We start from the raw sequence: 14,519 nt of genomic DNA on the forward strand, positions 1-14,519 counted from the left end.
GAAATCTAAAGGCGATCTAGAGGGGCAAGTTTTTCCACACAGAGGCTGAGTATTCCTGGTGTGCATTTCTACAGCAGTCCTACAACTTAGTATTTTCCTGCATCGTGATGTTGAATCAGAGTAGCATCCAACGACAGTTTTCAACTTGGAAGTTTGTGTTAACTCTGAATTTCAGAATTGGACTGAGACTACCTAAACTCTTCTCAATTCTGGACCCTTTCACTTTACCAATCAGAGTTGAATCAGTACAGTACACTGGGCATTGTTCAGAAATTGTTCAGCTGGTCCAGAGTCATAAAGTTAGACAGCACAGAAACAGGCCCAGCAAGTCCATGCCAACCACCAAGCACCCATTAACATTAATTCTGCACAAATCCCATTTCATCCCCACATTCCCATCAACTCCCTCCAAATCCTACAACTCACCTACACACTTGTGGCAGTTTACAACAACCTATTAATCTACCAACCAGCATGCCTTTAGGATGTGGGAGAAAACTGGAGCAGGTGGAGGAAGTCCACACAGTCACAGAGAGAATGCGCAAACTCCACACAGACAGCACCGGAAGGCGAGATTGAACTTGGTCGCTGGAGCTGCGAGGCAGCAGCTCTACAAGTTGTGTGACTGGGCCACCCAATAGATAATGGTTCAGTAGGTAACACCTGCATCTCTGCCCTGAAAGCTTGAGGGCTAAAATCCCACTACTGGCACTGAATCCAGGCAGATGCTCAGATGAACTAACATAGACCCAAAAGATCCTGTGTGCATTGTCTCATAGAACAGTACAGGCCCTTGGGGCCACAATGTCTGTACTAAATATGATGCCAAATTTTGAGACACAAGAGATTCTGCAGATGCTGGAATCTGGAGCAACACACACAAAATGCTGGAGGAACTCAGTAGGTCAGGCAGCATCTATGGAGGGAAATAAACAGTCGATGCTTCGGGTCGAGACCCTTCATCGGGACTGGAGAAGAAGAGGGCAGAAGCCAGAATAAGATGACGGGGAGAGGGGGAGAAGCACAGGCTGGCAGGTGATAGGCGAGTCCAGGTGAGAGGGGGAAGGTAGGAGGGTGAGGGTGGGGGAGGGAGGAGAAGTAAGAAGCTGAGAGGTGATAGGTAGAAGAGGCAAAAGAGCCAAAAGACAAATCCGGTAGGAGAGGGCAGTGGACCATGGAACAAACGGAAGGGGGTGGGGAATTGATGGGCAGGTCATGAGGGCGGGGGAGGGGAAAGAGAAGGGGTGATAGAGCCACAGGAATGAGAGAAAACAAAGGGAGAGGATAAAAAAAGAGGAAAAAAAAGGCAGGGGGAAAGAGGGGAGGGGTTACAGGAAGTTAGAGAAATCAATGTTAAGGCCGTCAGGTTGGAGACCACCAAGGCAGAACAGGAGATGTTTTTCCTCCAACCTGCAACTGGTCTCAACGTGGCAGTAGAGGAGGCAGTGGATAGACATGTCAGTATGGGAGTGGGATGTGGAATTGAAGTGGGAGGCCACCGGGAGATCCTTGCTTTTGCGGCAGATGAAGCAAAGTCAAATTTTGTGTGATACCAAATTTTCTGCCCCCTCTTTCCCCCCCTTACCCCACCGCCCTTTCTTTTATCCCCTGCCACAGCCTCTTGATTTGCCCATTACCCACATATTCCTCTCTCCAGTTCTCCTCCTCACTGTCTTCCCTTTATTCCATGGTCCACCATCCTCTCCTATCAGATTCCATCTTCTTCAGCCCTCTGTCTCTTCCACCTATCTCCTCCCAGCTTCTTACATCACTCCCACTCTCCCTCTCCTGCCTATTATCCCCCCCTCACCTGGATCCACGTATCACCCACCAGATCTTGCTCCATCCCTTCCCCCTCCCCCTTTTCACACTGGCTGTCTTCCCTCTTTCTTACCAGTCCTGATGAACGGTCTCGACCCGAAACGTCGACTGTCCATTTCCCTCCATAGATGCTGCCTGATCTGGAGTTCCTCCAGCATTTTGAGTTGCTCCAGATTTCCAGCATCTACAGTCTTTCTTGTGTCTCCATTAAACTAACTCTCTTCTGCCTGCACATGATCCCTATGCCTCCATTCCCTGCATACTCATCTGTCTACCTAAAAGCCTCTTAAACGCCACTACTTCCACCACTAACCCTGGCAGCGTGTTCCATGCACATCACTGTGTAAAAAAAAACTTGCCCCGCACATCTCCTTTAAACTTTCCCCCGCTCACCTTAAATGCAATGTCCCGGCCATATTTATCCCTCAGCAATCACATCACCCAGTCATTACCACTTAACTGGATATCAGAGTCTATTGTGGACAAGTTGGTGGTCACAATGACTACATTACATCTAATTCTGTGACTCTAAAGCATTTTGGATGTCACAAAAGACACTGCAAAAATCCAAGTTATTCCTTAGCTTTTGTAACTTGAACTTGGTGAATGGTGCAGAAGCACAGATCATTCTTACCTCGTGAACAAACCTGAGCTTCTTGATTTGTAGATGAAGTGCCTCAGATCTGGTATCCCCACTTGCGAAATGCTGTAAGATGGAGTCTGCAGCTCTTCCAGCAGCATCTGGAAGGTATTCCGCTTCTTCAGCCGGTCCAGGAATTTACTTTTGCAGTTTGAGATGGGAAAAAAGTGCTCCCTGTCCGTGGAGATGAGGAGCAAACACAGGCTGCTTGCCTGATCAAGGTAGGAGATATGGGCATGAAAGAAACCACTGGAGTTGAACTTGGGTAGACATATCGGCGTCCAGACCTCTCCATCTCGGAAGGAGGTAGATGCGCTGATGAGGTTGAAGAGAAGATGGAGATCGATGGGATGTAGAAACTGGTCCTTTTTCCTCACCAACGATACCAGTTGGTTCTGGGCAACTAGAATGGAGAAGACAAGACTTTTGTCTTTGGCTTGCTGGAGGCTGCTACTAATCACATCCCTCACAGAAGACGACAGTGGTAGGCATCGCACAGCACACATTAAGAAGCTGGGATCCTTGTCCATTAGATTGAGGAGATTATCGGTTATCCTCTCCGACCCAGAGAGCAACCGCCGAAGATCGTAGTTCTTCTTCTGCTCAAAGATCCTGTTGAGCTGCGTTAAAGTCAGGAGACTAACGATTTGGTAGTAAACATACAGAAGTTCTTTGGCCACTTCCTGCTCTGACTGGCGGGTGTGCGTTACTGCCACGAGGACCAGAGGACTTCGACGGATAAAAACCACCTTGTAACCCTCTGCAAAAGGAAGGATAGACTTAGTCAACACATTCCGAGAAAGGCAGATGAAGGGGAGGGTTATTAGTCCAGGGCCATTGTATAAATATTTCAGGTGGATAAAAAGACTGCTCACTTTGGCACACCTTCATCCCTGCTGTGTACCAACTGCTCATAACTAAAACCTTCACACTCAGAGTCCTAGAGAGATACAGCCTGCAAACAGGACCTTTGGACACCAGGTCCGCAATGACCGTCAACCACACAAAATCACCAATCCTACATTAATCCCAATTTCTTTTTTAAATTCTCTACAAATCCTCATCAACAACCCCAGATTCTACCACTCGCCTATACATCATGGGGAATTTACAGTGGCCAATTAACATACTAATCCTGAATGCTTTTGGGATGTGGGAAGAAGCCAGAGCACTCAGAGGAAACTCATAGTGTCACTGGAAGAACATGCAAACTCCACACAGACAGCACCGATTGGCAGGTTTGAAACCAGGTCTCGGGCACCCTTCCAGCTGTACCACCCCGATACTTGTGCAACAGGAGTGCTATTCCTGCTATCCTTCAGAAACGCAGACGGTACACCCAAGTGCCATTTCCTTTCTGGTTTTCAATCCTTAATGGATACCAAGTGACCATTTGGGAGCTCCGCTAGGAAGAACATGAGCCACACAGACAACTCCAGTGAAAGGCTCAGACACAATTAAAATACCATGTCCATATCTTGGCACTTGATTTACTGGGTAGGGAGTAGGAGTGCAAAAAGGACTTCGTAACATTGTGTCAAGAAATGAGACTTCAGTTATAGGCAAGTATAGAATAACCAAAGCTCTTTTCATTAGGAGGCCTGATAAGAGTAGTTGAAATCTAGTTGAAAGTAGCTCTTTCAGTATTAGTCACATTCAGCTTATGAAGTGTTGTTGAATGGTCCCAGTGACAATTATAGAGACCATTTGTGGATGACTGGGAGCATGTATTCATAGAACAGTACAGCACAGAACAGGCCCTTCGGCCCACAATGTTGTGCCAATATAGCTAATCCCTTCTACCTGCAGAAATCCCATATCCCTCCATTTTCCTCTCATTTATGTGCCCATCCAAGCCCCCAATGAATTTCCCTCCACCACCCTATCAGGCAACGCATTCCAGGCATGTTCATCTTGGAATGGAGAGCTCAAGTTATCAGAAGAAATTAGACAGACAAGGTCTGTTTTCCCTAGATTGAAGGAGGCTGAGAGGTGACATGATACATGTCTGCAAATTATGAGAGGCACAAGTAGGGTGGAAAGAAAGTCTGTTTCCCATGGCAGGGGTGTCTAAAATTAGAGGGCATAAATTTAAAGGCAAGAGGGTGGTTTAAAGGAGATCTGAGGGGTAAATTGTTCACTCAAAGTAGTTGGTATCTCTGGTGGGTTATTCCAGGTGGAGGAGGAGGCAGGAACAGTAATAAAACTTCAGCAGCATATGGATAGGTACCTGAATGAGCAGGGCATAGAGGTAAATGGAATTAACGAAGACAAGTGAGGCTAGTATGGCACGATAGTCAGCATAGACACTGGAGGCCGAAGGGCCTGTTTCTATGCTGTACAACTCTGTGACTCTACTTTGAAAATCATTGTTGTTACTTCTTTATCCCTTTGTCATTCAAGTTCAAATTCCACCACAGGAACTAGGGAATTTAAATTCAACTAATCAAATAAAATACAGAAATGCAAAAAAAACAAGTTAGCATCAGTGACAGTGACGAGAGTTGTCCCAAGTCCCCATATGATTCTCCAATATCCTTCAGGAAAGGAAATCTGCCACCTTTAGCCCGTCTGGTCTACGTGGGACACTAGAGTCACCACTCTGCTCCACTTTTAACTGCCTCCTGTTCTGGGGAAATTAGGGATGGAAAATTAACACCACAGCCACATCCCATGAATGCATAAATTTAATAACAAATTCCCGCAGTTATCGCCCCAATCCTACAAGCTGGGTCTGAATGCACCTGGAGAAGGGAAAGCTAATAGAAAGAAAAATGAAACCAAACACACCTGCATGGATGGACTTGATCATATCTTTGCTTGCCTCAATGAAAGCCACAAGTGCTACCATCACCCCTGTCATGGAGGAAAGAGCTTCCTCTGTCCCATAACGAGAATATATCGGCTTTCCAGCATCGCTGAAGACAAATACGTGCTTGCGGTGCTCCTTCCACGAGTCGGCCGTTACGTCCTCCTCTTTGTCACTCAGCACCGATTCTCTGCACGGACATCCGGACGACACCTCACCCTCTGCGTCACTGTCTCTCATCTCCTTGTTCACGTCCATCGCCACGCCGGTCAGCTGTGTGCTCAACTCATTAAAATCTTTGCTGATCTCTTCGATTTGGGATTGCTCGGTGCCACCCTCATCCACACTGTCCAGGCACCTCTTTACTTCATCGTCCTCAGTTAGGTCTTCATAGGACCTGGTGTGGACAAACATTGCGCTCTCCTGTCCTGCTCCTAGGTAAAGAAATGCATGGTTTATCTACATTCTCCAACACATCTTGTCACTGATAAGTGGCAGGCATGAATAATGACTGCGTGAGTGAGTTTCAGCTGTCTTTTAAATGAGGGGGTTCAAATATTTGTAGCCTCTCTGGGAATGAGATAGATAGTAATCTTATCGTGAAGCTCACATGGTTTGTATGGAACAATAGGCATATGGAACAAGAAATTCTTTCATAATAATTCATTAACAAGTCTTGTTTAGATCTAAGAAGCAGGGTCCAGCAAACTAGGTATAAAAAATTGCAGCAATGAATGTGCATCAAAAGTATAAGCATAGGTAATACTAAGTTACAGTTTGCAATGCAACTGAGGGGTTTGACTACTGCTAAATACCTGGGAGTAAACTGCAAGGCTGGAGAAGAGCTCCTGTTAAAGTGATTTTGGCATTGAAAGCAATATCCTGAATTTACATAGTGCCTTCAGCGTCCAGGCCATTTCATACGAGCCTCATCTATCAAAATTTGATGTATTAAAAAAAGATGACTGAAATCATGGTCCGAGGAGGTGCTTCATAAGGGAAGATGGACATACAGGTACAGGAAGGAAACTCCAGAGCAGGTGGAGACACGGCAGCCTACAGTCGAGCAATAACGATCAGGGATTATTGCTCCACAAAATGAGACAGTTTTCAGTTGTTTGTCATTAAATTCTCATACAATATCAACAGAAGTACACAGCTGAAGAGGCAAATGCCTTAAAATGCATTTACATTCAGCATCACACTCCTTTGGTGTAATCTTTACTGAATCCAAATTTTCAATTGCTCCTCATGGAACGAGTTTCAATATTTGAGCAGCATAATATTTTCCTTTGATTTGTACAGAGGATAACTAAAAGATGATGGTTCCAACATAAATACACCTTCACTTCACCTGACTGGCCAGGAAAGGGTTACACAGTCTCATTTGCAGGGATTGACTTTCTTGGGATGTGTGGGACCAACTCTCCGCACACAAGGAGGAAGCCTCCTTTGAGGCAGAGCAAATTCTAAGTGGAAAGAAGGCCTCAGGCTCCATATTACTGAAGTCCCACATCTGCCCAACCCCAAGGATGCCCCAACAGCCTTTGACAGCTCATCATTCTCAAAGGCCTTTGAACCATGTTTGATAATCAGAGATATTTAAAAACTATTTAGAGCTTTCAAATTTTAACAAAATTAAATGGAAACTTTTCAAAATGTTGGTAAATAATTAAAAACATTAAAATAAAATAAAATAAAATAAAATAAAATACCTCAAACACTTACCTCTGCATATCTGTTTTTCCCACCCACAAGGTCACTGATTCAATTCAAATGACCATGGTCAGGGCTGATATGCTGGGCACCCGATACATGTCCGAGGGGCCAGATTCAAAGTGCATTCAGACCCTCCCCACACCCTGTCAGTGTCCCTCTACTAGGCTCAGTGGCAAGTCTGGCAGCAGAGCAGGAGATACACTGGCATCTGACCTTTGGTCTTTTCCAACCCCTATGTTTCAAAGCACAAAGGTCCACAAGGTACAGACCAGCAGCTGCAGGCAACTATAATTCAGCCTGATCTGTAATTCGACCATGGATTGTTTTGTTAACCTTTGCTGAGGTGTAGCACAGGAAGGCATAAAATTAACATGACCTTTAAACCTTCCACAATTGGAAAGCTGAGTTTTAACATCTACTCAATTCAAGCTTTGAAAATTCTCCGCCTCCTTCACTCATTCTTTTCCCAGCTCCAGATAAGGATTTCTTACCTGGCTCCGTGCCTTCCAGCAGCCCGGGAGTGGGACTTTCCGACCTGTTACCGCGCTGCAGCTCAACTGGGACCAGGGAGCCATTAACCTCCCAAGAAACTTTCCTGTTGTGAACATCAGCCTCCATGTTCTCACTCCTTCGGTGACTGTAAGCAGGCAAAGAGTCTATTTAAATCAAATAATGAACTCATAATGTCTGGAGAGGTCAGGTCTCCTGAGTTGGAGAGGTACTCACATAACTGACTGTCAAGGATCATACCTCACTTTAACCTCTTCGATAAATCAGCATTATACCAGAGATTATATCTTGCCATGTGTAGATTTTCTGATGCATTTACTCATGACCCTGACAGATCCACTTTAATGTAATTAATTGTAGCATAAAATTTTTGGGACAATCTGCTATGCAAGGTCCCAATAAATAACATATCTGGCTTTATACTACAGTTTCAATTGAGGTTGGGGATTTATATTAGTAGACAAATTCTCAATTAATTTTTCAAGTAATGAGGGCCAATGAGGAGTAGGTGAACCATATGGATTATAACAAGGCTTTTTGACAAAGTCCCACATGGCAGTTTGATCAAAGAAGTTAGAAAGTGTTAAACTGGATCCAAAACTGGCTCAGTGGCTGAAGCAATGGATGATGGTTGATAGGCGATTTTATGACTGATAGATTGTTAACAGTGGAGTTTCATAGGGCTCAGTAAACACCATTATCTTTTGTAATATATAATAGTGATTTGAACTTAAAATAAGGGGGTAAGAAATTGCAGACAGTTGTTAACAAAGCCCAATCCATCACACAAACGAGCCTCCCCTCCAATGACTCCATCTACAGTTCCTGCTGCCTTGGGAAAGCAGCCAACACAATCAAGGGCCCCTCCTACCCCAGTCATTCTCTCTTCTCCCCCCTCCCGTCGGGCAAAAGATGCAAAATCTTGAGAGCACATGCCACCAGGCTCAAGGACAGCTTCTATCCCACTGTTATCAGACTCTTAGATGGACCACTTGTACCCTTAAAGATGAACTCTTAATCTCCCAGTTTTCTTTGTCCTGGCCTTTGCACTTTATTTGTCTATCTGCACTGCCATTTCTCTGTAACAATAATACTACATTCCGTTTTTCCTTTTCACTACGTACTTATGTATAGAATGACCTGTCTGGATGGCTCGCAAACAAAAGCATTTCACTGTATCTTGATTTATGTGACAACGAACTCCAATTCCTGACAAAAAATTTTTCTGACACGTCTGTTAGTGAGAACAAAAGGTTTAAACTACAAGAAAACAGATAGTCTAACAGGATATTATTTATTATGAGGGAAATTGAATCCAAAAATTAGGGAGTAAAGATTTCAGTAAGAAAGAGCAGCAGTGAGACCACGCCTGGAATATCATGTACAGTATTTGTCTCAAGGATGCAGATGTATGGAAGCAGTTCAGAGAAGGTTGACAAGACTAATAACTGGAGTGGGCGGGTTGTTTAAGAGGAATGGTTGGACATTCTAGGCTTGTATCTGCTGGATTTGACAGCGAGAGTGGGTTTGATTGAAACTTGTGATATCCTGAGAGCCCTAACAAGGTGGATGTGGAGAGGATGCTTCTTCACATGGGAGAATCTAGAACTAGAGTCACTCTTCTAAAACTAATAAATATAACCCATTTAAGACAGATGAGGTGAAATCTTTTATCCTGAGGCGGTGTGGGGTTGAAGTCTTTATGAATCTCTTCCTAAAGAGGCAGAGGTAGATGGATTCTTGACGACAAGAATGATGAAAGGTTACCAGGAATAGCTAACAAATCCTATTAATTGGTAGAGCAGGCTCGAGGGGCTGAGTCGCCTACTCCTGCTTCCAATCCATATGTCCAGCCAGTTGGGCAGATAAATAGCAAATTGAATTCAACCCAGAAATGCCATGCAAGGTAATGCACAAGGCAAGGAAGTATGCCGTAAACAGGAGGATACTATGCTGAATGGATGAACAAAGCATCCTTGGAGTATATGTGTACAGATTCTTGAGACTAGCAAGACAGGTCAATAAAGTGATTTTAAAAAATGTATATTATGTTATCATTTCTTTGCCAAGACATGGAATAAAAAGAGCAGGGAAGTTATGCTGGAACTGTATGTAACTCTGCTTAGGTCTCACCCTGAGCACTGCGCAGAGTTTTGGTCACATTAAAGATGTGATTGAACAAAAGAGGGTACAGAGAAGATTTACAAATATATTGCTGCAAATGGAAACTTGTATGGGACCATTAGGGTTGCTTCCTTTGGAACAGAGAAGACCAAGGGGGTACTTAATTACCATGGATGTAATTGCAAGGGACCTAGATAGAGCAAATTGAAATTTTCCTTAGCAGAGCAGTCAATAACCAGGGCATAGAGTTAAAGCCATTGCAGAAGGATGAGGGGGAGACGCAGAAACTTTTTTTTCCCATTCAGTGGATCATAGGGATGTGGAACTCAATGCATGAAAGGGTGAAAGGGAGAAACCCTCATCATACTTAAACAGTACTTGGATGTGTAGCTGAAGAACCATGACCCACAGGGCTATGGACCCAGTTCTGCAAGATGGGATAGGGTGGCCAGCTCTTTTTCAGCCAGCACAAACACAATGGACTGAATGGTCTCCCTCTGTCTCCTAAATTTTCCATGGTTCCATGAGATTCTTCCCTCAACTACATTAATGGGATGAAGTAAATGAATTAACATCTCAATGAGTTTAGAATTTTGGTACGAGGCTGTTTATTGGTGGGTGAAATTGAGTATATTAGGTGGCCACAGCACTTCCTTTGTGAAACATTTATGCACTTCACGTTCCCTTAGGAAAATACATCTGCTTAAACTTTGGTTTGTGAATGAATCACTCTGCAGTTACACATCTGCACATTGCCAGCAAGACAATTGCTGCCATAATTAAGTGCCACAAAGTCAAACTGGACCATCACAAATTCAACGTATCCCAATTATTTGTGACGTGCGTTTTATATTTCTGAAATATTTATAGCAGAAGGCTTGATGAATATTAAATGACATTTATAGCAAACCTGTCACAATATTAGACAGTATGGTATTGTGGCGTAGTTGTTTCTGTTGCCTGAATAATCCTGAGGGCTAGACAAGTAATCCAGAGAACATGAGCTCAAATTCTCTCTCTCTCTCTCTCTCTATTGAGGCCTCCACGGGAACACCAAGTAATTTGTCGTTTTCTCTTACCGAATGCAAGAACACTTGTGCCTTATCTGAGATCTGGAAACTCTATATCAACCAGAGGTTGAATGTGACAGGGTTTCTGTAGATTAACATAATTCAACAGCAAGTAGTGCATTTGGGAAAGCTGACTTCTCAGCAATGCAGATAAATCCTAGATCGCACTCTGGGCAATGCAGAACCACTTGGGGAAGGCAGAGCTCGCAACTGACAAGCTGCTATGGCATTTTTGCTATTCCCAAGGTGTATATTCTATTTAAGTGTATTTTGCATACCGTTGTAATAATTTTTAAACTTCAAAGCTAATAAAAGAAAAATCAACAGCAACAAAACTCTGTAAGTACTTAAACATGGGCAATGAAATGGGAGTTATAAGTAGTGCAATGAAAAACTTAATTTAGTCTATTAATTGAGGACATGATTTGGTTCTCGTATTTATAATTATGCACAGAAGAGGCATTTACTTCCAGGCAATGGGCATCACTCACACAGACCTGCTGCCCTTCAGAAATCAGACTGAAAGGATGATCAAGTTTACCCGAAACAAAATCTGTCCTAAAAATAGCAAAGATGATATAAGATGAACAAAAGGGTATATATACAAAACACAGGCAGAAGGTGTGTTAGTTTAACATGTCATCTAACTCAGCAGTTGCCATGGTGAAAGGAACAATTTTTTCTCCACTTAATTTCAGCCCATTCTACATCCTTTGAGAAAATCTAATTCTGTGAGACCAGTACAATCACACCATAATGGTCAGGAGCGTCAATTTTGGTCCATATTCTCTTCCCTCATGAGTAGATGCTGAAGCCAACTGTAAAAATTTCCACCCACAGCATTAGAGATTGCAATTTACAGGAAGCAAACATGGATGAGTGATGGCAATGTTACTCCTGTGCTGTCCACATGGTGCGGTCAATGCAATGCAACCCTGGTCTTTTCCGATGGCTATTTTCCCAGTGTCTTGAAAGCACCAGAAAGTCGGTTTTGGCCAAGTTATTTAATGAGGCCGGCACCGAAGAAATGATTGCCTGCGAGAACTCCTTCTTTATTTGATGTAACTGGGGAAATATCCGTCACATTACTCACAAGTGAATAAAGAGTCAATGTCACTCGCTGCTGAGGAGGTGTCTATTACAGGGAGATAAAGGGCCTACCCTTTGCTCTGTGGATGTGGCAAAGGACCAGTTTGGATTACTAAAAACAGAAATTAATCAATTATTACAGTGAGTTTTATAGTGAATAATAAGTAAATATTGACGAGGTTAGGTGAAGAAAGGTCACATATCATATTCATTGAGATATTAACCAATACTATGTTTTGGTGCAGTCATAGAACTGTACGGCACAGAAAATGGCCCTTCAGTCCAACTCGTCCATGCCGGCCGTGGTGCTCATCTATGCTAATCCCATTTGTCTGCGTCTTTCTACTCCTTTCCTACCCAAATGCCTTTTAAACACTAATTGTATCTGCTTCTACCAGTTCACCCATGAAGTTCTAACACCAAGGTGGACCTGGAGTCGGGAGATCACAGAAACACGTGTTGCACAGCCACTAAGTGGCAAGAGTCTGTAACTACATGATGATGACAGACAGCAACTCAAATGCCGGTGCCAAATTTGATCTGAAGTCTGGTAACAGAAAGCAAGATTTGTGGTCTGAACTGTATGCCCTAAGCACCACTCATTGTACAGCAAAACTCAGACTATTCAGAATTCCCGATTGTTTGGCATCTGCCTGCACTTCCCGGAAACTCGCCAGAGCCCCAGCTCCTACTCACTCTATAAACTTACTGGATTCACCAAAATTTCAGATAATACCGTGTAATATTTTAAAACATGTTGAGGTATCAACAGGATTAACACTCAATAGTCCCAAAAATCTTCCAATCCAGCACCCAACTCTGTACTACGTGCCTGCTGATGCTGCAACAAGCAAGTTTTGTGCACATGACAACAAACTCCACTCTCAAGCTTGCTGGACTATTGGAGTTCCATGTGATTGTGGCATTGTTTCTTTCTGTTCTGGCATAAGACACTGTGACCTACCAGTCCAAATCTCAACTTCAGCTGTGTTACCACGAAGAGGCAGCTCAATAGAAGACAGAAAACTGCACACATCTGCGCTAGCCACAACCTCCAGTGCAACATTGATAAGGATCAGGTACAGGTAAAAATGCAAGCAAAGCACTGATCCTGTTACTGATTAAACTTAGAAAGAGCTTTAGACAAGTCTGCCTCCCTGACAGCGGTAAGCCGTCAGTGCCAAATCATTGCCTAGCATTAGAAAGGAGAAACAGTATTACAACGACTATGGAGTAACGGTCAATGAGTCTGCAAGAGATTGTCACTAATTACAGATACAATACTCAAATTTATCCAGATTATTGTGTTTAAAAATGCACCTGTTAGGCGTCTTGGAGCACTTCATTATGTTAAAGGTGCTATATAAATGCAATCAGCTGAAAAAGGACTTCCTGGTGTAATCCTACCTTCCTGTACTTGATCCATAATCCTGCAAGTCTCAACTCCTTGGTGTTTACATCCAGCCGCTTTATAAATGTGGCAAAGATTTCCACTACCACCCTTTCCGGCGGTGAGTTCTAGACCCCTATCATCCTATTCTAATGGAGACACAAGAGGCTACAGATGCTGGAATCTAGATCAACAAACAATCTGCTGGAGGAACTCAGTGGGTCGAGCAGCATCTGTCGGTTGGGGGGGGGGGGGGGCAGGGAAGCAGGAGAGGTGGTGGTGGGGAAGGAATTGTCAATGTTTTGGTCGAGACCCTGCATCAGGACTAAGAGCGCTGATGCAGTCTCAGCCCTGATGCAAAGTCTCGACCTGAACCATCGACAATTCCTTTCCCCCACAGATGTTGGTCGACCCGCTGAGTTCTTCCAGCAGATTGTTTTTTTGATCCTCCTCAAATCCTTTTCCCATGACTTTACATCTATGGAAATCAAAACAAAAATGTAAATTCTGGAAATCTAAAATAAAAACAAAGAAAATGCTGGAAGAACTCAGCAGGACAGACTACATTTGTGGTAAGAGAAACCAAGTGAACGCTTCAGGTCGAAGACCCTTCATTAGAACTGAGAAGGAGACACAAGAAGCTTGTTAAGACCAGGGGGAGGGTAGATGTTTCTGTTATGATCACCCCAGTTTTATCCTGGAATAAGCTGTAAACTAGGTTATGCGGCCAATGATTGAATGGGAGCAGTTAGAGAGCGAGAACATAGACCAAAAAAAACATAAACAAAAGACTATAGGCATTGCAAATGCAGAGCAGAAAGACATGCCTGGCACGTCAGGGTGCGCACGTCCTCCACTCCCAGAGGAAAACGCCAACATCACAGGTGGACATCTGATACAGGCAGAGAAATTAAGTTAAATGAAGTTGTAGAGTTCAGTCTTAAGTCTAGACGTGTGCTCAGGCAGAAAATGAGCTGCTGTTTTTTGAGCTTACATTGTGCCTCACTGGTCTGTGGCCTCTAGCACTGTTACAATGTGGTGAGCCGAAGGACCCATTTCCTGAGCTCCGTGACTCTTTAACTAAGGGACTGAAAGCCAAATATTCCAAACCCTTTGACTAAAGAAATTTCTGCTTCATCTCAGATCTAACCATATGACTCCATGAGACGCTGTTCACTCGTTTGAAAGTTAAACAACACCTCAGTCTGGCAATTGCATAAAGAAATTATTGCTTGTATGAATTACATTTTGGGGAATTCCACCATGGGCAATTTTATTTCTAGTACTTTTATCATTGCCACTGATCTCCTGCACTTCAAGTTAAATATCCCAATTATACAGCGTTCT

General features: G+C 43.5%; 1 protein-coding gene across 1 annotated transcript in view; it reads right to left on the minus strand.

Moving 5' to 3' along the window:
• mon1a (MON1 secretory trafficking family member A) overlaps positions 1-14,519 on the minus strand; it is a 29,306-nt gene that overhangs the window by 12,898 nt on the left and 1,889 nt on the right. Inside the window, exons 2-4 of the mRNA XM_052018288.1 lie at positions 7,481-7,626; positions 5,252-5,704; positions 2,456-3,221 (exon numbers count right to left, since the gene is read on the minus strand). Of these exons, the coding sequence (XP_051874248.1) occupies positions 2,456-3,221; positions 5,252-5,704; positions 7,481-7,607 (1,346 nt within the window). The 5' untranslated portion in view covers positions 7,608-7,626. The remainder of the gene's footprint in view (positions 1-2,455; positions 3,222-5,251; positions 5,705-7,480; positions 7,627-14,519) is intronic.

The sequence above is a fragment of the Pristis pectinata genome, chromosome 6 (genome assembly GCF_009764475.1).
Source record: "Pristis pectinata isolate sPriPec2 chromosome 6, sPriPec2.1.pri, whole genome shotgun sequence".
Lineage (NCBI taxonomy): Eukaryota > Metazoa > Chordata > Chondrichthyes > Rhinopristiformes > Pristidae > Pristis > Pristis pectinata.